Here is a 23,630-nt window from a genome sequence, read left to right on the forward strand (position 1 = left end):
GTCAAACTTATTGAGCACACATATGTTGGCCCTTGTTTTGCTTTTCCATTTGAAATAGCATGTGGGGAGCACATGAAATGGGGGAAAACTATGGTGGAGGCAAAGTGCCAAAGCCTCCCTATCTCTTTATAAAATCGATGTGTTCCATTCTCCTTCCCATATTCCTAGCTTTGATCCAATTTTGTGGAAAGCTTTTCTCAACATACTGTATTGTGTATATGTACACCTGGGCCCCTGTATCCACAGGGGGGGGGTTTGTTCTGCCCCTCCTCCAGCATAAGGAAACCATGGATATGGGGGACACTATTTAGATAGCAGCCCCCTGTGCTACCCCTGCACGCCCATTATAAGTAATTTTGTTTACTGTAGGAGCTTCTTGCTTAAAATTCTTTTTTAACTGAAGAACCGAACACATAGGCAACCAGCCTGCACATTACAGAGAGACTAAAAGGAAGCAGGAACTTTCATCCTTCCTGTTAGTTGTCCTCCAGCGTGCAGGCTGGTGCCTGCACATTCAGTTCTTCAGTTAAGGGCAAGGAGGAGGGCAGATCAGGCCCAAGAGAGCAGTGGGATCGGCGACGGCACATGCCAAATTCCAACTCCCTTCCTGGACCTGATCCACCTTCCTGGATCAACAATTGAGCTGGTGCTGGTCCAAGCTGCCTCATAGTGGCTGCTGGTGCTTCCCCCAGGGCAAGGGGCAAATGTCCCCTTACTGTGAGAAGACCTCCAGCAGCCAAAAATCCCTCATGGGATACATTGATAGCCATGCCAGTGCTGCATTGTCACGTGGGGATTTAGATTGAACTGGGGTGTGAGCCAAATTAGTTCCAGGAACTACCAGCTCATAGAACGTGCCCTTAACCATCATGCTATAGCAGCAGCAGGCTGACATGCTAACTTGATTCAAAGTCCTATTAAAATTCACCCACCTGTTGATCATTTGGCACCTCCAAACAAAGAACCCAAGATAAAGGGACAAAACACGGAAAAATGCAAATGATAAGACACAGGGATGCAGAGTGACTTTTTTGAACTCAGTAACTTCTTTTGAACTCCTTGACCATCTATCCTGGGGGAACTTCAGAATAAGAGTCTTTCCTGCTTCCTGTCACAATATTATTCTGTTTCATTCCATGAATGATAGCAAAGTAAATCTTGAAACACACAGGGACTGTAAATGTCCATGCCTGCTTGCTGCCCTAGTAGTGTTCCTGGATGTGTGTGGGCTATATCCACATGCTATATCTGGGTTATACCTTCCATCCTATAATTTAAGGCAGTGATTTTCAACCTTTGTCATCCAATGGCACACTGAAAAGGTACTAAATTTATCAAGGCACACCATGCTGGTGGTGGGCACTCACATCCGCTAGTGGCCCTACTAATAAATGACCCTCCCCCAAACTCCCGCTGCACACCTGCATACCATTTGCGGCACACCGGTGTGCCACGGCACAGTGGTTGAAAATGGTTGCTTTAAGGTATAGCTTGCCTTCTCTGAGAAGAACACCTCACAAGTACAAACATCAGCAAAATGTGAATTCATTTTTCTTTTTTGTAAGCGGATGTATATACACTCAAACTCTCCCCCACCCAACCCTCAACCACAAGATACATCAAACAGTGTCATAATGCGCATCAGTGTCCCATCAGTGTATTTAAATAAACATTTATTTAATTAAAATCAGCTTTTCCAAAGCTCAAACACACACACACGACCACCCCCAGAAATAGGTGGTTCTGCTGACAAATGTTGTAGTCCCCATGTGGAGGGTTCCAGTCACATGGTAAGCACTCTACACAGGGGTGTAGTGATTGTAAGCTACTGAAGACCCAAATCCTACCCAAATTTCCAGCACCAATCAGCTGAAGTGTAGTTCCAGGATAAGGGAGCAAATGTTGCCTTACATTGAGAACACCCCTGTGATTGCCCCCCCCTACAGCAGGATCCAGTGCATGGCCAGTTGGCATGGTTGCATCAGCACTGGAGTGCTGGATAGAATTGGGCACTGAATTACTTGGATCAGCAGCCCAATAGTGTGGATCAGCTCCTTGCTAGCAGTCACAGCAACATACACAACTGTGGTTCCTAAATGGAATCACAAGTATTTTTCATTGGCTTAAATATGAACTGTAACACTTGAATAGACCATAATATTTTGCTGTAGCATCATTGTTGACCTAAAAGGGTTCAGATCAAGGATTGTCTTCTTAACAATCACTAACAAAGAAAACAAATCATTTATCTCTTGACACTGTCTCTTAGTCTGAGCCTGATTAGGAGTGATTGGCACGGAACTCACAACCTCCCTACCATCTGGTTGGCTCACTTCTCATAATGTCAAAGTTGCACAAGTTGAAGAAGAATGCGGGGACAACTGAGGTGAAGCCTATGTGGAGATGGATATCCTAAGACTCTCCTTTACGTAAATGATCAACAATATTCTCATGACTCATCAACAACTTTAAGGAACAAGAAAACAGTTTTTAAAGGAAAATAATATTAGAAGGAAGGTTTGTTCTTTTGATGGAAATATAAAGTTTACTGAACAAGGCACATCAAAGAATTTAAATTCAAGGATTTACACACACACATTCTAAGACTACCTTCGGTGATGACACTTTAACATGGACAATAATTGGAGCTAAGGATGTCTTGATAAGTTGTGCCGGGTGATTGATTGTATCTGCATCTAGAACAACCAGTTGTAAGGATCGTGCCAACTCAAAAATTCGTTCGATCTCACTCTGCACTTCCGCTGCAAAATGAAAATGTAAATGATTGCTTTTTCCAGAGCCAGTCAAAATAATTACATTGTCACTTCAAAACCTAGAATCTCTTACTATTATGCATAAATGCACTATAAATTGCAGCCTGTTTTGCAGCTTCTCATCTTGATGCTCATTGCATACATACAGACAGAATAAATACGGAAGTTTGTTTGCTAATGCTAGAAAATAGAAAATATCCTAATCCCACATATACAGTTTTCAGTAACTTAAAAAAAAAAAAAAGACTTTGCAAACTACATCTTCTGGGGCAAAAGTAGATGGTCTCCAGATACGGGAGCAGAAAGGGAAAGTTGTCAGGTGGGCCCCACTGCCACCTCATAACTATCATTTGTAAAATACAGGTATAATCTAATTATCCATGGATTTTTCACCTGCAGTTTTATCTCAACAGGACCCTTTAAATTAAAGGAAAAAAGTTGTTTAACAGTAGCCTCGTTAATGCGAGAGAGGGCAGTCAACTGACAATCCATCAATCATTCTCTCTCCAGGCACTTAGAACAGCTTCACTACAAGTCAATCGACCCCTCCCTTCCCTCTGAGCATGTGAAAGAAAGATAATTTGCATTCTTTCCCAGCACTGCTGGGAATTCTTTCCCTTCTTGGTGAAGGGAGGGGTCGCTGGCTCAGAGTGAAGCCTTTCTAAACACCTGGAGAGAGACTGATTGATGGATTGTCTGCCTAATGACTTTGTCTTACACCACAAAGGTAAGCAAGGCTGTTTTTAAATCGCCTAGCAAAGGGACATTGTTTTTTATATACTTTTTTATTTTTATTAAAAGCACATACAAAAAATTAAAAAGTAAAGATCTTGCTAGTTATGTGTCAAGTACTGTGATCTTGAACTACCTTTCTTTGTTCTACTACAAAATCATACAAAATATTAGCTATCAAATCTTAAACAGTCTACACTTATTAAAAAGTACATTTTCAACACAAAAAGAAAAATGAAAAAGCAAAGGGACATTGTTTTTTAAATGGATTTGCTTTAATGCGATTTTTGCCATCCAGTTCTGGGAACAGAACTCTCAGGAATAACAACACTGAACCTGTAAGATAACCTTTGTGCTACAACAACCTGTGGCACAGGTAGATAAGATTTGTGCCATAGCTGGGAAGAAGCAGGAGGCTATACAGATTGGGTTGTGTCTGGGCCATGCCTTATTTTCCCTCTGACTAATGATCCTACTCCTTCATTCACTTCCAGTGAGAGGCTCCACGCATCACAGACTTAGGGTCCAATCCTAGCCAATTTTTCAGTGCTGGCGCAGTTGTGCCAGTGGGGTGTGCACTGCATCCTGCAGTGGAGGGGCAGTCACTGGGGCCACTTCAAGGTATGGGAGCATGTCTTCCCTTACCACAGGGCTGCATTGTGACTATACCGGAGCTGAAAAGTTGGATAGGATTGAGCCCACAGCCTCCCCACCTGCCATCATCCTACTGCCTGATCCCCAACAACAACAAAAATTGCATTTCAGAGAAGGAGTAGTATAGGGTTGCACCTATAGCATGCATGTGTGTGTAAGAAAGTCCAAGCTTGCACACTACAGCTCACACACTCCATACTGTGGAGCTCCTTACTGGATTCATGCTGAGATTGAAGATTAACTTCATTGGAAAGAAGGAGAGCAAGAAAATGGGACAAGAGGTCATAAAAATAGATTTGGAGAAGATGGGGTGACAGAGATCTGGAGAAGGAAACAGGTTGAGAAAGGATGAGATCTTGGAGCAAGAAACTAAGGGCACAATCCTAACCAGGTCTACTCAGAAGTAGTTCTATTTTGTTCAATGGGACTTAGGAAAGTGTGGTTAGGATTGCAGCCTAAGAGGCCTAGTCTTAGGCTTTTCACTTCATTTGAGGCATACTCACCCAGAAAAAACAACCACCATTGTGCCAGAATGTGAGTATGTACTTCTGTTAACAACTTACCTAAACTGGATCTGGTGTTCGACCGCTCAATTATTGCCCTCTTGCTTGGATTATTTAGAACAGACCTCTTAGCAAGAGAAATGTCTGCTGTCACTCTAGTTATTGATATCCTATAAAAGAAAACATGGGACAGATGAGAGAACCTGAGTCAAGATTTCTACAGGAAAAATGTGCGATGAGATTTGAAACACTGCACTTTAAATGAAGCGCATAGATAAGCTATCAGTGAGTTAAAGCATTACTGAATTAAGCAAGTCTGGCAAAATGCCAAACGACTTCTGCTATGAAGTGCAAACAGACAAAATCAGACAAAATCAATAATCAAAAACACCTACTTTTAACAACTGTATGGGCACACTCACACACAAGTGTTTGCTTTTATGGGAGTAAAGGAATGCAACTGAGTTTATGGGATTTTTTTCCTGAAAAACCTTGGTTTTTACAATATTAGTTGGGACATGCAGTATTTCTACACTTGTAAGTCAAGAAGTAGGGAAAAAAGAGAACTTACCCAAATAAGGGAGCATCCTACCCTGTGCTGGAACAGGAAAGCCAAGAGGCTTGAGCTGTACCCAGTGCAGGATAGGAGCCCAAAGTGGCTCAGCTAGAGGCAAGGGGAAACTTTTCTCCTTACCTCTGGGTAAAGCACGCTGGCCCCTATGGGTCTCCTCAGACTTGCGCCACCTCCTAAGGCTTGAAGTCGCTCCGAGCTCGCCGGGAATGGGGGTTGGAATCCAGCATAAGTGCTGGATCACAGCCTCGCCTCCTGCTCCCCACCCGCCTGCCCACCCCTGGGGCCACCACCGCCAGCGCTCCCCACAAGCAGGAATGCCTCCCTCCCGCCCATGCCAGAGCCTTGTGTCGGTGCAGCCGGAGCAAGCCGCCACAGAGGCTGGACTCAACTTTGGTGTGCCGGGACACCTCCATGCGCCAACACAGCTTACTCCCGAGGAGGCGCAAACATGTTTTATGGTATGTTTGCGACCCTCCTGGGCCGGCACAAGGGACTTGTGCCGTAAGTATCCTATTAAAATTATTTTACTATACAAAACTATATGTACTTTGCGGACAAATGTACCTTGTTAAAGAACTACAAGCTTCCCCTGCAATCTAGAAACTGATTAGACTAATCTAGTCTTGTCTTGTTTCACTTTCTAATCATTTTCCTGTCCAGCCAGAAGTTGGCTTTCCCCCCTCCTTTTAAAATGGTTGTATGCTGAATGTGTTTTGCGGCATCCATGTACCCATTTGCCACTGTCACTTGTACAGTATATTATGACCAGAATCAAAACTTGTCTGCAATACCAGAACTCAGTTGCTTCATTATCTTTCCCACATGATCCACTTTCTTGTGCTACAAGCTGTCACTCCATCAGATGCATGCTTCTTGTGCATACGTTTCTATACTTTTCCTTCAGATGGTAATAAGGGAACTACCATGTTCCAAATTGCAGGGAATTTTAAAAGAAGTCCACTACTCTTCACACAGGGAAATATCTGAGTTAATGTAATCTGTGAGAAAGCTTCAGTTTGACAAAAGACCCACTCAATGGAGAAGAAAAGTTAATTCAGACCAGCGTATGATAATCTCTCTGTTTCTTCTTTTGTGCCAAACAGATATAGCTGATACTTGTTGGTTATGATGCTTCTCAGTATTCTCCACGTATAATACAAAAATATACTCCACTAAAGGTTTATTCATAGCAACCCTTGACTTGGCATTGACAGTTGTCATGGTTTCCTTTCGGAAAACAATGACGTCCAGCTACCATAGTCTTAGACTGTACTGAAAGACGTCTGACAGCAGTGGTGACATAGCACCTGCTCCTTGTTCCATGCTTAACATAAAATGTTTGTTTTGAAACTTGGCAACAAGCTGAAAGGAAGTGAGCTTATTCAGAACTTCAGGAGAAAGAAGAGCAAGGGAGGTGATGAGAACTAACACCTCTGGCAAGTGACTACTCAAAGAGATGACGCATTTAACTGCAGAAATGTTTCATCCAAAAAGCTCCTACATAACAATGATCACCTTGAAAGGCTTGCTCATGTCGCCCTAGATGCATATTCAGGGGAAAAAAACTGAAGGACTTTCAAGTGTTTTAGCCATGTATATTCAGCTATGTGTCTCTTTTCCCCTACCTGCTACAGAGAAAGGGACTTATTTGAAGGTGTGCTTTTCTGAATAGCTTATCTACCCTTAATCCTCAGCACCTCACTCAGGCATTTGGTAGTCCCATCTATTTAATTAAATATGAAATTTTAGGCTGAAGGCAAAACTATGTGTCTGTTGTACCAATAAAAAGGGAAGAGGTAATCTGTTGCTCAGTTCACCTCTTTAGTGGGGCTTGGTTAATGCAAACCCCCACCAGCAGATAGGAAGATTCACCCATAGATAGAAGGTACTTTGTGAGTGGTTCCTAGTCTCCAACATTTATTTATTTTCTTACATACCACCTTTTCTCTATAAAGTCTTCAAGCTCACAACTTAAAACCACAACTTCATGGGCAGAGAACTGTAGCTGGATGGCAGAGCACCTGCCTTGCATGCAGGTTCAATCCCTGATTGCTCCAAGAAGAGATGGGAAAACTCCCAGCTTGCAACCCTGGAGAGCTGCTCCTAGTTGCTGTAAACAATATTAACTGAGATGGATCAATGGCCTGACTCCGTAAGAGGCAGCTTCAGACGTTCATAACTTATGGTACTAGTTCACACATTACCTGATTACTCAACACTTATGAATCATAAATGTTCAGTAATCAGGTAATGCGTGAACTAGTAGCGTAAGTGTGTGCACTAGGTCTCAGAGAAGAGGTGAAGTAGGGAAAGAAGAGAAAACTGCCAGCTGGAAAGCAAGTAACTGGTACACAAGAGAGCAAGCTCTGCACTTCTAGGCTACTGAGCTGATTTGATATAAGGCACACAATTCCTGTGTTAAATTAAGAATCACAAGAATAAAGGATTAAAGGCAGAACAAACAGTATAAATAAAACAGCAACTAATATAAATAAAACAATTTCTGTTAATGAGCGTTAAAAAAGACTCAGACTTGCTCCTAAAAGACAACAGTGATGGGACAAGGAGAATCTCCTGGGAGAGGGAAAAGAAGAGCTGGGAAACCACCACAGAGAAGGTTCTCCTTTTCAGCTGCCATCTGCCTAAGGTGGGCGGGGGGGAGGAGGACCCAGAAAAAAGCCTCAGAAGAATATTCTGGTTGGCACAACACGGCCCTTTAGAGAATCTTGGCCCCAGAACATGGAACCTTATAACAGGGATGTGCTCAATCCATATCTGACTTGGCGAGTCTAGTCCCACCCCCGCCTTTCACTTGACCTGTGCACAAGTCTTAAAGGGTAGCATTTGGGACTTGGCGGAAGACTTTTTGAGACTCAGATTGACTCGAGTCTGAATCTTTTTGGTAAATGAAAAAAACGGAGCTGCTGGTGGGGTGTGCGTGTGTATCGGAGTTCTCATTTCACACTTCCCCGATGACTCCATCCCATCTGTAAACAAAAGCTCTTCTGTTCTTAGAGTGAATGCAGCAGTGCAGAAAGCGCCGGTCAGTTCCTTACAACTCCAGTGACAAACCCACCCACCCCCGTTCACATCACAACTCCCAATTCTGCCCTCAGAAGGAGCGCCAAGCAGCACGCCATGGACGGACCAACAGGGAGGGAGGGAGGAGGTGTCCCTTGCTGTTAGCAAGGTGGGAGTGGATGGGCAGTGTGAGTGAGGGGGCAGAAACAGCAGGCAGATAGGCGGGCGCATCACTTCGAGCAGCCGGGAAGCTTACGACCCACTCCTTTGCACCTCTACTCATAAGTCTCAGTCTGAGACTCATTGCTGTCAATGGGGCTTCCTCCCAGGTGACTGCGGAGGAGATACTAGGATTGCAAATTCATTGTTCCTGAGAAAAACTCCTGAATCACTTCCGGTTTAAAAATACGTGTAACTTGAATCCATATCAGCCAGGGCAATGTTTTGAGACTCAAGTCAGAGTCTTCCGAGTTGCCCACCCCTGCCTTATAAGTCCAAGGTAGCACTTCGACCCCATTGTGGGAAAGAACTGGGAACCAGTGAGGATCTTTGAATCAGAGAACTATGACAACAGTGGCAAGCCCCAGTTAACAGTTTGGCTGCCATGTTTTGAACCAGTTGAGGTTTCCTAGTATTTTTCAAGGTCAGTCCCACACATAATAGTCCCACTCACAGAAAGTACCTAAGTCTAATTTTCAGCAATTCCCCTGCTGGTGTACGTCGCTTAACAACTTTCCGCTTAACGATGGACCGCATATACAACAGTGGTCAAAGTGCAACAAACAGACTCTTAATGAATCGGTCAGGATTCCCACAGCCTGCAGCAGAGTGTCTGTTTACACAACAAAGAGGCTCTTAATGCAAAGAAGAGGCAAGGCTATCTCCAGGAGCCTGTGCAGCTAGTTAGTATCTGGCAGGGAGTGTCTGTTTACACAACAAAGGCACTAGATTGGGCTGAATGTTTGCTTAACAACCTAATCACATAACAATAGAGATTGGAAAACATATTGGAAAATGTATTGGAAAAAGTGGTGCACATGTAATTTCATTCCACTAGAGTCCATTATGCACCCCATCTAGTGGTTGAATGCGGTATAGCATCTGTACCAATACATTCTGGGGCAACAAGAATCCTGGAAGAGTGATTTTAAAGCTGTTTGGTAGCCACTAATTTTTTTAATCCACTGAAGCTTCGGGAACGGAACCCCAGTGGATAATGAGGCACAAGCTTTGTACACTTTGTACAGGGTACAAGTGTGTACCCTGCTCTTCGCCAGGACCAATATTTGACTGACTAAGGGCACAATCCTAACCAACTTTCCAGCATTGGCTAGCTGGGCTGGTGGGGCATGTGCTACATCATGCAATTCAGGAGCAGTCACGGAGTCCTCCTCAAGATAAGGCAATGTTTGTTCCTTACCTCGGAGTCATATTCCCCTTATGTCAGTGCTGGAAAATTGGTTAGGATTGCGGCCTAAAAAGAATAACAATATACGACAGATTGCTCTGTTATTGAAATGAAAGGTTTTTTACATCAAACAAACAAAATGAAAGGTTTGGCAAAAACAGCAGCCTTGTTCCTCAAGTAAAGAGATGGCTCAGCTTCCTAAAATGCCAACATTCCAATATGACATTATTACAAACCATTATGAAAAGCTTTGATTCTTACACAGCAGGAGTCAAGTTGGCATTAACAAGAGCGCATGTGGAGTTAACATTTTGCTTTAGGAAATAACTTTTGAATAAGAATAACCAAACTCCTGGATGTTCCTCAGCAGTTCAGCTCAAATATCTCCCTATGTTCTGCATATGTTTGTGGGCAGAAAAGCTGGGCACAAATAACTGTATAAACAAAAATGCATATTGCACACAGCTAAGGAGCTTAGGAACTGGGATCCTGAGATGCCGCCTTCATCTGCATATACAACCCATTCAACATTGGAGGCCCTGTTACGGATTTTGCTGTTGATTTTGCTGTTGATTGTTGTGGTGCCAACCATGTGGGATATTCTCTCTAGGGAAGCCTGTTTTATCCCCCTCCCCCACACATGTACTTGGTATCCATATCTTTAAACAACTGGACAAGACCTGACTTATAAAAATAGGCATTTGGGCAGTACTGATACAAATTTCTGTCAGATTGTGTTTTTTTTCCTGTTGTTGTTTTTTTGTGCAATTTTGTTGGTTTCATTTTTGCATTTCTGGGTCGTTCATGTTTCATCGTTTTACGTTTGCTTAGGTTGTAAGCTGCTTAGAGTTTATAAAGAAAGAAGTCTAAACATTAAGGAAATAAAACATACTGTCAAGCTTTGGCAAGACTTGGACTCTTGGCAGTCAGGCTCAGGAACTGGAGGTGGGGGCGGGACTAGCTGCCAGACCACTTTCCGCTCCGCATCCACTTTCGCCGCTGCAGGGAGCCCTGCCAGAAGTCACGCCGGGCTCCCCGCATCCCAGGGAGGCTGCAGGAGGCTTGGGTAAGTGCACCCAAGCCCCTGCAGCCCTCTGAGTGGCGCGATCCTGGGGATTGCACCGCTGCCTTCCCCCCCGCCTCTAGGCTGACCCTGCCCCTTAAGGGGGCAGAGACCACGGCCCTCAAGCTGGGGTGTCGTGACGCCCCAGTTTGAATAGCACTGCCATATCCTGTTGCCACTCCCTTGCATCTGACATTCAGAAATAGGCCACCCCTAAAACTGAGAGGTGCATATAGTCATCATGGCTTGCAACCTGTGATGGCCTTTTCCTCCATAAATCTGTCCAAACCCCTTTTAAAGGCATCTAGGCCAGGTGCCATCACAGCATCTTGTGGCAAGGAGTTTTACAGATTAATTATGTGCTAGGCACTGAAATGGTTCCTTTTGTCTGTTCTCACTCTCTTACCAGTCAGTTTTAGTGTGTATCCCCATCACACAAAGGTGCACTTGGGCCTGACTGGAAGCTTTTATTTCTAAGAGAACGGAGGCTGCAGAAGGTAAGGCACTGAGTCAGGGTGCTGGAAGGCTTGATTCTAAACACAGCACCTTACAGGTCCAGCACATCTTGTATCCTACATAAGAATTATCTCCTTTCCAAAGTCTGTCTGCAATCTTTAAAAATTTTTTGAAAGGTTTAAAAAAAATCTGGATTTTTCTTCTTCTTAATAAATCCAAAACAGTTTTGATGTCAGTGCTTCAGATTGAGAAAAATGGTTTAGGGACATTCAAATTCAAAAGATGTACCCTTTTAAAACACTGTAGTTTTAAAAACTCATCCCACACCAAGGACTGCCAATGAATCTTATGTTCAGAGGGGGAAAAAAAAAGGTTTTGCCTTTGCTTGGATGGCTGCATTCTTTTCTGAAGCAGTCTGAGGTCACAGTTTATTTTCCAAGCACTGTCTTTTCCAAACTGCAGTCTTATTTCTCACAAGTGAGCACATACTGGCTGTTCTCAGCACTATATTCTGCACACTGTTTAAATTTTCTCTCTTCCCAATAGCTGCTCAAGTGCCAGGTTGCAATTAGATTTATTGTGATTTTCACATTCAGTTTTAGAAGTGTGTCAAACCTGGCAACTTCAGAATTAAACAGGTATATTCTTTTCTCTACTTTTTTTTTCTTTTAGTAAGCACAAAAATAATATTTCAGGTTCTAGTGTTACGCACAACTGTGTCTTGTGTTGGGGCAGTACATGCCTCCACACCACCTGAATCCAACCCTGAATGCCAACTCTGCATGCGCATGCCCCCCCCATGAATGAGGAGGGAGGGCAGGTGGACAAATAAGCAAGTATGCCCCCATCCCGCCTACCCTTACACACAGTTCCCACACATGGGGTTTCCCTGCTGCAAGCCACTGGCTGCACCAAGCAGACAGGGAAAAGCTATTTGGAGCTATGGCAGCTTTTTTGTTTCTTCTTCCTCCAGTAGCACTGAAGGGAGAAGGAAGCTACCACTGCTGGGATTCTCTTGCTCTCAGCAAGTTGGAGACAATCAGGGTGCCCACTGAAGTGGCGGCTTGGAGAGGGTGACGGATAGATGAGTTGGGCGCTTGTCCGTTTGCTGCCTCTCCAGGGGTGCTGCTCCATGTGAATGCTGCAAGGTTGGCCCTGATACAAGTGTGCCCCCACAACTGATTTTTATAGTCATGACACATGCAAGAGGGTGCACTGCACTTGCCTGTTGCCAATGCTGAGCAACTGCTATAGTGAGGGTCAGGTACAAACCAGTGCCCTCCAGTACAGTGGCTTCAATTAGCAGGTGAGATAGAGTGCTTTTCCGCACGGGCCAGTACTAGACACAGCCCTCCCTAAATCTGATCAACTAGAAGTCCATCAACTTTCAGAGCCACAGACTTTAAATCAATACCCCTCATCTAAACGAAGCACATTTACATGGTTCCAAATTTAAACACAATCCTTTACATTTATAGCCACTGCCTTCAGGTTTAAACAAACAGTGACAGAGAGAGGGAGAGAAACGCGCTCGGGAATTTGCATGAAGAAAGTTTTCCAAGTACCATTAAAAGCATTCTAAGTCTAGTACACATACGGCTGACTTCAGGGCAACCTCAGACAGAGACTGTTGACAGGAGAGGACACTAAAGGCACATCTGTGTTCCCTCCAATCACCACTTTAAATATTGTTTCCACTGAGCTTCCTAAATGAGAAGTTTGTAAGACAGGTGCCCAAGAACAGTGGTGTCCAAGGCTCCAGCAACCATGGAAAACGTTCCCATGATTTCTCATATCCCTGTACTTCCCATGATTTCTGGCAGGACACTGGCCAGCACACTAGCCAGCAGTATCCAAGGCCTTCAGAGAACTGTGCTAGCCATGACGGAAATGTAGATCTTTACCTGAAGGCTAGAGTGGCAGTATTTAGCACCTGCAAAGGCCGCATCATAAGGTTCCAGCTGCAATGGTCACAGTCAAGGGTTAGGGAAGGAAGTGGCAAGGCTCAGTAGAAGAGCTTGTGGGTGGGTGGGATTGAGGCAGGGAGCCATCAGGCCCCACTGCAGACTTAGTAACGTCATTGGGAACACGATGAGGTCTGGACTCTGGAATGTGCATATTTGCAATGATGTATTTTCACTTTTTAAAAATTAATAGTTTTCCTTAAGATCATTCTGAATCAAGCATGGAGGGGAGGGGGCTTGCCCAGCACTATCCTTGAGGTCAACAGGGCCTAACTGATCCACATTTTCACCACCATACCCCTTGCTCTGGGGCAGGGAGAGAAATGAGAAACAAGGTTATAATTTTTCCTTACCTCTGGTCTCAACTACTCCACAACCCCCAAATTACAAGAGCCATCATTCTTTATAATCATAAAATATATATTATAAAAATATACATATCTCCTTCAAAGAACAATTCTTTCTTACTCTTTCTCAACTAATAGTGCAAACCTGTATGTACTGTATTTCCTCAGAAGTAGTCCCCATTATGTTGAATTGGGCTTATTCCCAAGGAAGTGATTATAGAATTGTGTCCTAAGAGATGTAAAGCTATAATGGTCCAGGCAGGAAAACTAAACAGAGAACAGTGAGCAATCTGGTGGAAAACAACCCATAGAGAATAGAAAAGCTTAAGTTGTGAAAAACAGGAGATGTGGCTGATAGAGTGCTTAGGTCAATTCCAGCAAAAAAGTTCAAATTAAACCTACATTAAACATGAAGCTATTAGACACAGAAACCATATTTCCAATCAATCGGAAACCAGATAAGCAAAGAAGTTCTCTAGATCTGGCTCCAGACTACTAGAAACACATACTATGAAGGTCCACCCTACTTAACTGCACCAAAGCAGGATCAGAGTAGTGATAGGTAAAAAGGACACCAATTTTAGAATATATGAACAGCCAAAGTTTATGTCTAAAGGCCTGTTTGCTATTATACCTGTTCTTCATTACTTTATTCTACACCCTGCCCCCCCCCCCCCAACTTGGTAAGGTACTCAAGCTTCTACCAGTGTTGTCCTACTGGTGAAAGATTTCTTCAAGGATGGCAAGTCCCACCAACAAATAAGAAATCCTAGTGAAGCAATTTCTATTTTTGACCCTTTCTAGAACACAATTTTAAATACCATTGAACAGCAGCTGGCTTAACAGTTCACAATTCTGATGTCTAAAGTGAAAATCATGGGTGACTACATGAGTGTCAAGATACGCACATCATCCTCTGTTTTGGGAGTGTACTGGAAGACTTCTGAACATGACAGGTACCCTTGGGTCAACTACTATTCTAACTTATGGCAGAAAAGCAAGCACTTCACTCCAGTGATATAATGGAGAGCTGCAGTTCTAGCAAGGTTTTGTCAGTTTAATGTATGCAGAAAGCTAAGATGCATAGAAACATTATTTTTCATTTTGATTATGTATTGATTATGATAATGATGCCTCTGAGTCAGTATTTGTATTTTTTGTAAAGAAAAACTACCCTCCATCTACTTCCACCTTCAACTTTGATTCATCAAGATTCCGAATTCCATTTTGTTAGATCTCTGCAGCTGCGCGGAGCAATGTAACACTTTTATACAATTCTCTAAAATGATGGTGATGGTTACCCTACAATGTTAATAGAAATTAGAGAGAACTGTACTGAAACATGCATTGAAAGCCATCTGCACCCAAGTACCAGAAATAATAATTAATACAAGGGGCTGGGGAAAAACATGAAAAAGAACCTTAATCCTCACCTCCCATCAAACCTGTGCTTCAGGAAGTCAAACAGGGCTTTCTGCATCATGTCTGTCACCTTGTCAGGGATGAGAAAGATTGAGGAAAGAAGATTGACAACAGAGAGAAAGAAGCCCAAAGTAAGAAAAGAGGAAAATAAGGACATTGCAAACAGTGAATGCCCTTCACATTGATGGTAAAACATTTGAACTGTGGTGCTTCTCGTCAGTTCTCTCTCCTTTAAACTCAACTGACAAATTCATTTTCTAGCTATACAGAGAAAATTAAATACAGGCAACAAATGTTTGCAAGTTTTCTGACTCATGCCAACACTTGCAAATGGGGGACTAGTCACTCGCTCTGCTTCCCTCATTTGCACAAGAATATTCTACCACTGTCCAAAATATATTGGCAATACATTGTTCCACTCCTATCCAGCTCTAGCCCCTGTCAGAAACTAAAAATAGTGGGAGGGATTCACCCTCCATTTTACCCTGCTGTGCTGATTCTGTCCAGGATTTAATACGGGGGATGGAGAAAGACCAAGATGAAAACATTAATTTATTTTTATATTTATGTGAGATCTAAGGACAGCAGCTCAGTCTTACTCTTCACAAGGCATATCCTTGCTTTGTTAAAAACCTCAACAAAGAGCACCAACTGTTCTCAATGGGGTGTTGTAGGCACTCAATTATGCATTGAGTTGTTGTTTTGGCAGGTGGTGACTGTAGTCTGAAGCCAAACTATGACCTGGCGATTCATTTTATTTATCATTTATATTTCATACAAATACATATTTGCATATGCTCTCTACTGTTTTAGCACAGAATATACAGGGCTTACCATTTTATCCTCACATTTTAGCACTTGTACTAAGACTTGGACAGAGCTTAGAACTTGAGCAGATTTAATACCAGGTCTCTTCAATTCCAGCGTTCTAACTACTACACCACATTGGCAGGCCTTTAAAGTGCAAATCATTGTTTTCTTCCTCACATATTACTTATAAAGGTCCATGGAATCTTATGCAAGAAATATCCTTTAGTAAATGAAAAGGCATGTAAATCTGCTGCCACTTCTAGATCTGAAGTGATAAATATATTTGTGATATATATATATTTAAAAGCAGAGAACATGGTTCTCACCACAGCAAGGTCATATGCTCTGCAGTACAGCTCCCCCATCTACCCATATCCATTGTGCATCAGCTTGATATTGCACTATTGCCCCTCACTCAGTACTGTCCTAGAATGCCAACGCTCTTGGTTTGGATTGAGTCATTAAGACAACTATTGATTACTATAATCAAATAACAGAATATGATAAATTGTGCTTAACATATTTTGAAGATGGATGCAAATTTTTATTTCATACTACTTACAGAAATGCATACCTCATAGCCTTTTAGTGAGGGGCCAACTAGTACAACAGGCCTCATTGATGGTACTACATCATAGGGAGGAATGTGTTCTGTCTGAAAGTAGAAAATGTGCAGTAAGTGTATCATCTTATACAGACACTGTATATGCAATGCCTAGAAATTATAGGGGGGAGTTAGCATACTTACCACTTTCTGTTTCTGTTTTGCTGAAAGATCAAAATAATTAGGTTATTATTTTTTAAACACACAAAGAAGTCACAGAGCGTGAGAACAATATTTAACCAGACATTACCCACAAACATATTTGAAAATAAATCATTCCATACTTTATACTGAAGAAGCAGTGCTGTTTGATAACTGTCCGATGAGTACATTCAATTATTAATTCCTTTCACAGGAACATGGTCAGCAATTCAGGATTCTCCCTCTCTTCAGTTCTTTTGCAAATACTGTATAAGTGATGATTATTTAGAACTAAATCATTTTTCCCCCATTGCCAACAGTGTCCTTTAAATATTCCACCAGCCATGTGGGATCCATTAACAGATCCTGTATCAGGTTATGGGCTTTGTCTAAATAAACTACATGAAAAAAGCCAATTGCATGAGTCTGTCCCCCCAAATGAGCACTGTGGTGGCAAAGACCCACGTGGCCAGCTGTGCCTTTACCATTAGGTCATTTAGATTGAGGCCCCCAGTGCAACCACCTCAAGGATAAGCTGCTCTGTCCTACCTGGCTAGCCAAAACAGCACTAGCACCTTTCAAGTGTTGAGAAGCATAACTCAGCTATATGCCCATTGAATTAGCCTAGATGTTCTCAAAAGCATTATTTTGACTTGTCACACAAACCAACAAGCACTATTTATTTAATCAGAACTTGCACAATAATCTCATGCAAATCTCACTATCATGAATGTAGGTTGTACAGTGACTGCACATTAGTGTCTACATCACAATCCAAAACAATTTTTTAGAAACTGAAATTTATTTTCTTAAAAGAGATATGAAAACTTACCAGTGGCAGTGGGTGTCGCTCGAAATGTGCCAGACACCATTTCTCCAAGGCTTGAAGAAGAATTCCCACTTGATTTCCTATAATGTAAACAGCCCCCATTAAATGTCTTGAGAACTCTGAGGGTTAAAATCAGTATGCCTTTAAATACCACTTACAATTGATTGAAAAGTGCATAGACTCATAAGGTCTCAATTCTTTAATTCACATGACTGATGGATTTTAAGAATGCATAAAGGCAGAATTAATGAGATTTAAGGTTAAATATACCCACTACTTAATAATGACAAGATAAAGACAATTATGCCTCCCCTGATGAAGGTCTGGCATGCTGACCAATTATCTGGTCAAATTTGTCAACTGACCAGTCAATTCATTGCCTACCATTTGATTGTGATCAAATGTTCTCAAATAATCCATGAAGCCAATATTGCCAGTGTATCAGTTGTCTTTCCTCAACATTTCATTATGTGCCATCTGCTCATGAGACAAGTGAGGCTTGCCTGCCCCCTCCCCCCTCCCCTGCAGCAACCAAGGGCAAACCTAGCAGCACAGCAAACCCTTTGCCCATCTCTGACTCTAGCTTGCTCGCTACAGACAAAACCAAGGAGTACCCTCTCCCTGTGATTTGGCTGTCTGCTCTGTAAATCCCCTAGGAGGGATTAGACTCAGACTTTAAAAAACAAAACGGCTGCTATTGAAAGAACTGCTGGAAGGAAATTACAACAATATACTGCTGCAAAACAGAAGTTAAGGGATGATGACTCAGGGAAAGTCTATTAGATAAAGTTTTTAGTTATAAAACGAGTGCTTCAAAGACACTTGACTGTCATTTCACAATATTTTACTGCCCAATGGTCCAAAACTTTTTTTGAATAGTCAGATGCTCAGTCCTATGTAGACGTTTAGTTTTCGGCACTGAGAGGTTTGATCCTAGTCTCAGAGGTTTGACCCTACAAGTCCCATGGCCTACTCAATCGTTGCTAAACTGTGTGTAAAGGGGCAGATTTTCCTCCACTTTGCTCCTAGAGTTGGGGACTAGACAGAGGGATTGCATCCCTATTGCTCCTGAGGAACATCTTGGTAGCTTTAAACACCATTAACCACGGTGTCCTTTTGGATCACCTGGCTGCATTGGGGCTTGGAGGCTGTGTTCTATGGTGGTTCTTCCCGATTACAGAAGTTGGTTGCTGGGGGGCTCCACTCCAGCACTCTGACCTTTGTCAGGTGAGGTACTGCATGATTCTATGTTGTCCTCCATGCTATTTAGTACGCAGAGACAGTCAAAATTACAACCCACTTCCGGTTTCGCGATCACAAACCAGAAGGGGTTTGTGCAATTGTTATCTGCACTGTCTCTGCATGTTGGGGAGTTCTGCAGAGGCTCCCCGCACCCCCAGGAACCTGCTGCAGGCTTTGGTAAGTTGAAGCAAGCCCCTGCGCCCCTCAGCAGTGCGCCCCTGCACCCCTCAGCAAGCTCCTGCGCCCCTCAGCAAGCCCCTCACGATTCTAGCGATCGCATTGCTGCCTCCCCCCTTAAGGAGGCAAAGGCCAGGGCTCTCTGGTTGGGGCATCACAACGCCCCAGTTTGAGAACCACTGCTCTAAGGCCTTGTACATTTAGGCTCTCCAACGTGGCATAATCTCACTTTCAAGCACAAGTCTTCCTGAATAATAAGTTTAACTGCCCAGTGACCAGGACACCTGGTCAGTCTTTTCAGACTCCTCCAGGATGCCTCTCCCACCAACCACCTCTAAGTATGGGAGATACCCACACTCTACCATTTTATCCTTCAGGAACCTCTCAGATTGGGGTGCAATTAAAGCTTTTATGCACTCCTGGAAGGACACACCTTAACTCTGTGAAGTTCAAGAAACTCCTGCCTGCACACTCCAGAGATGTTCCTGATATTAATATTCACTAGGAATGTCTTCATATTCTTTGTCCAAAATCCTATAACTACCCTTGCTCTAGAAGCAGAATTTTGGCATTTTCTTTCCCAATGTAGGCATTCACATAGCTTCTCTCTCTCTCTCTCTCTCTCTCTCTCTCACTCTCAGAGACTTTCACCTTGTTAATCTATCCAGCAGACTAAGGCAGGGATGGGCAAATTCAGCATGGCTTAACTCGAGTCAAATCATGAGTCTTTGCCCCCTGCGACTCAACTCGAAAAAGTCCTAATGGGGGCACTTTCTGATTTGCAACTTGAAAAGACTTGAGTCCCAAGTCTTTTTGATACATGTGTCAAGCACAGAAAAAAAAACAGGGCTGCTGCTGAGCTGTGTGTGTGTGTATATGTCAGAGTTCTCTTTAACCACTCTCCTGCTGCTCCATTCCATCTGTACACAGGGAAGGAGAGGGTGGGAAGGACTGCGTGGAAGCAGGAAGGAGGAGGGTCACGTGCAGCAGCTGCAAGGCTTACCAGGATGACCCAATCCTTTGCAGCTCTACTCAGAATTAGTCCCATTCTCTCCCTCCTCCTGCCCTCCTCATCCAAAGAAAGAAACCAGGCCGCCCATTCTTCATCCAATGACCACTGGTTCCTTCCTATCAGTGACAGGCAAGAGAGACTGCTCTGTATCCCCCCTTCTCTCAGATACAAAAGCAAACATTAACCCTCCCCTACCTCCAGGCTGGAACCTTCCTGCCCTTCATCTGGTCTGAATGATGGCCCCATACATTTTTTCACGTCGCAAAAACAGTAAGCAAGCACACCCAGACACAGGCATACTCGAGTCTGCATTCATGGAGACAAGTGCCAAGCCAAGGGGCCCTTAATTCAAGTGTTTTGTCGAGTCTTCCACATGCACAACTCGAGTTTAAATGAGTCAGTGAAAAACACCAATTTTCGCAACTCTGACCTGAGTCAACTGACTTGAGTTCCCATTCCTAAGGATAGGTAATTTTTCTTCTCTTCCTCTAATCTTCATAGCAACTCATCCTTTCTGACGCCCTCCATTCCTCAAAGCCTTCTTTTAAACCTCCCACTGGGTCATCTCTGGCAGAGGAAACAGCCTAGCTGGCAATCTCATTCTCCCTCTCCCTCTTTCACTTTCCTTTTTCTTTTAACTTTTTTCATGGTGACTTTTCGAGTCGCCATGCCTGTCCAAACAGAGCTATTCACAAGTATTCTTTTATCCTCAACTGCTTACAGCTCTGTACAACTGATCTTACACATAACCATGGCCTGTTCCTTGTTTATATCTCTTAGGCCCAAATCCTAACCAACATTCCAGCACTGACACAGCTGTGCCAATGGGGCATGTGTTACATCCTACAGTTGGGTGGCAGTCATGGAAATTTCCTCACGGTAAGGGAATGCTGGTTCTATTACTTCAGACCCCTTATGTTGATGCTGGAAAGTTGGTTAGAACTGCACCTTTAGTAACCAAAAGTTGGTTAGGATTGCACTCTTAGTGTTCCTTTGGAAAGCTTTGTCTCTTGGTTACTGTTAGCCTAACTGAAGACACATTGAAGTTATTTGTTCTGTTATCCAGTCAACAGTCCCAAAACAGCCATACGCTGCATTTCAGCCTCCCTAGTTATGAATTCCCCCAATTTAGTTTAATTCTGGGCTGGGCAAACCTGGGCCCAAGACTGAGTGTGCATATATAGGGTAGTGGTAGCTACATGAGCACGTGTATGACAGCAGTGTAGGCAACCCAGTTTTTCACCTAATCTGTCAATTTTGCTAAGACCCAACTGCACAGCGACAAGGAATTCCACTGACTTCAGTAATTTTCCCTCGTTTCCCTTAAAATCCAACGACATTAATCATTTTGCAAAGACAAAGAGCCTGGCAGCATAACCCAAGCTGTGCACACTTGGTTTGAATGAACATGAATTCATCTTCCCACTCATACATACATGGCAATCATTTTGACAAGACTCATTATCAAATGTACAATTTCATTATTTCTGCTGCAAAGTTTGCATGCAGGCTGAGCGCCCTACATTCATTTCAATGTGATTCAGCCGCAGCACTGCTTGATCACCTTGGCCCATCAGCAGCAGCAAACTGATCAACTTGGATCAGCAGCAGCAAACATGCTGCTACTATTACCTTCACATAGGATTCTTTTATGGTGTTGAAGACCTGTCATCTTCTCTCATGGAAATCAATATAGAAAGCTACATGTCCCACCCCCACCTCAGCTGATAATGGGTTTTGCGTATTTGCAGCTGGAAAACTGTCATGGAGGAAGTCAATTCTAAAAATACCATCTTGCATTTTTCCAGTTAGGTACTATTCCAAGTAATTAAGGCATATTCAGCTGAAACAGAAACAATCCATCAGCTGAAGTCTGTTAAATTATTGAAAAGCTACTGCCCACTGGTAGTAATTCCCATAGCAGTACTCTGCTGGCAAGTTGTAACCCAGGGGTGCTCACACTTTTTTGGCTGGAGAGCTACTTTGAAACCCAGCAAGGCCCGGAGATCTACCAGAGTTTTTTTTACAATGTTCACGCCATCATAACTTATAACATTTATGTGTACAATGTATGTTGGTGCACCTTGAGCCCCACTGAGTATAACAGGACTTGCTCCTGAGTAGACATGCCTAGGATTAGGCTGTGAGGCTGCAATCCTAGCCACACTTAGCTGGGAGTAAGCCCCATTGAGTACAATGGGCCTTATTCCCGGCGTTTCCTCCCAGAGATACCTGAAGGGGAAGGGTCGGCATTCCGCGATCTACTCATTTTGCCTCGCGATCTACCGGTAGATCGCAATCCACCTATTGAGCACCCCTGTTGTAACCCATATTCTTAAGTTTTGTGTATTTGTCAGTGTTGGAGCTCAGGCCAACCACCCGACTTACTGGAGGACTCCAGTGATGCAAGGCTCCCATCTCCCACTGGTGCCCGCCATGGCGACCCAGCCGGTCCTACAGAGAAGACTCCATGAGCTAGTTGGGCTGATTGAGGAGGTGGCAGTGCACCTGGAGCAGCTGGGCCTGCCAGTGGGAGCAGCAGGCCTGCTGCAGCAACTTCTGGGGCATCTTATGGACAGCATGCCCCTTCCTTCCCAGCCCTTGGAGGAGGGCCTTGGTGACCACCGTCAAAAAGATGTGCACCTGGGACTGCTTGAGGTGACAGGGAGCTGCCCTGGGAGAGCAAGGCAGGCAGCAAGGGGCGAGACAGTGACTCACTCATCCAAAGGAAGAAGGGGGTGGGATATGGTCTGGGTGCCTGGAAGAGTCTAGCTCCAAGGGGAAGTGCATACCCTTTATAATGCCAGGGCTGGGCCAATGATGAGGCTCAGAGGTGGTGAGATAGCAGGCTGAAGCCCACATGTTGGTGAACCCCTGCCAGAGCTAAATCCAGGGAGGAGGAAGGTGGGTGTCAGAACCCCTTCCCCTGGTGTAATCAAAGGCTGCTCCTGCCCCGGGCGGACCAGGAGATGACCTGGAGGCACCTCATTGGTTCTCTGGTGTGTTATAACACCTCATTGGCTCTTGAAACAATCTGTCTCATTGGTCAGTTTTGAGTTAAAGAAATCCACTTCTTGTTACATAAGGCAGTTGTGTTTTCCTTTCTGGTTGTTTATCTTTTTGGGTTATTTTGCTGTAACTTATGACATAATACAGATATTTCAATGTGGTTAGTTTCAATGCATTCTGCCTTAAATTACCAATCAAATGATATATAACATCATGGTATTTATTTGAAAATACCAAGATTTTCACAATTTTGGTCAGTAGTGGTGTCACACATCCCTGAAGGTGTCTCCCTGTGCAGTCCACTCCCCCAGTGATGTCACTGAACTTATGGTGTGTTTATGAAGTTCCTAGGAACACACTTGGAAAACTGTTGCTCTGGAGTAATGATTAATATTTATGGCTTGTAAAAGCTATTGTTCTGTCTGAAGTTACCTGAATAAATACTGAGCAGAACTCAAAAGTCATAAAATAACCGAAATCCAATAAAAACCTAACATGATAAATGGCAATGAGAAGATAAAGACAACATCCTAAACATTACATATTCTCTTAGCAACGAGAGAGAGAGAGAGAGAGAGAGAGAGAGAGAGAGAGAGAGAGAGAGAGAGAGAGAGATTTTAAAGGGCACATGCTAAAGACACAAATGAAATTCTTTTATCAGTTGTACAAGGAAAAAAGAATCTTTATCAAATCATGTAATGAAGTTAGCATCTTGCTTTTAAACCCATACATCAAATCCCTACTAATTGCCCTAGGAGAAAGATTGTAAATGAGATGTCTTGAGGTTTTTGAGAATGAATCCAAGGATGACATCTGCAAATGTAGGACGAAGGTCTTCGGTAGGTAGGTCAGGCAACCTGATCTCAGGTGAGTGATATTGCCACCATT

The 23,630-nt window shown here is 43.4% G+C and overlaps 1 protein-coding gene across 4 annotated transcripts in view; it reads right to left on the bottom strand.

Annotated features, from left to right (window-relative positions):
- CACNB4 (calcium voltage-gated channel auxiliary subunit beta 4) overlaps positions 1-23,630 on the bottom strand; it is a 123,873-nt gene that overhangs the window by 26,201 nt on the left and 74,042 nt on the right. For 3 of the 4 annotated variants that reach the window (XR_010793543.1, XM_066611961.1, XM_066611963.1), the window contains exons 5-10: positions 17,306-17,382; positions 16,477-16,496; positions 16,291-16,383; positions 14,930-14,988; positions 4,724-4,833; positions 2,611-2,762 (exon numbers count right to left, since the gene is read on the bottom strand). Coding sequence is in view for 3 of the 4 variants with exons in the window: in XM_066611961.1 (XP_066468058.1) it covers positions 2,611-2,762; positions 4,724-4,833; positions 14,930-14,988; positions 16,291-16,383; positions 16,477-16,496; positions 17,306-17,382 (511 nt within the window). In the remaining variant the exon portion in view is untranslated. The remainder of the gene's footprint in view (positions 1-2,610; positions 2,763-4,723; positions 4,834-14,929; positions 14,989-16,290; positions 16,384-16,476; positions 16,497-17,305; positions 17,383-23,630) is intronic. The other variant, XM_066611962.1, reaches the window with a different exon arrangement.

This window comes from Tiliqua scincoides, chromosome 1 (genome assembly GCF_035046505.1).
Source record: "Tiliqua scincoides isolate rTilSci1 chromosome 1, rTilSci1.hap2, whole genome shotgun sequence".
Classification (NCBI taxonomy): Eukaryota; Metazoa; Chordata; class Lepidosauria; order Squamata; family Scincidae; genus Tiliqua; species Tiliqua scincoides.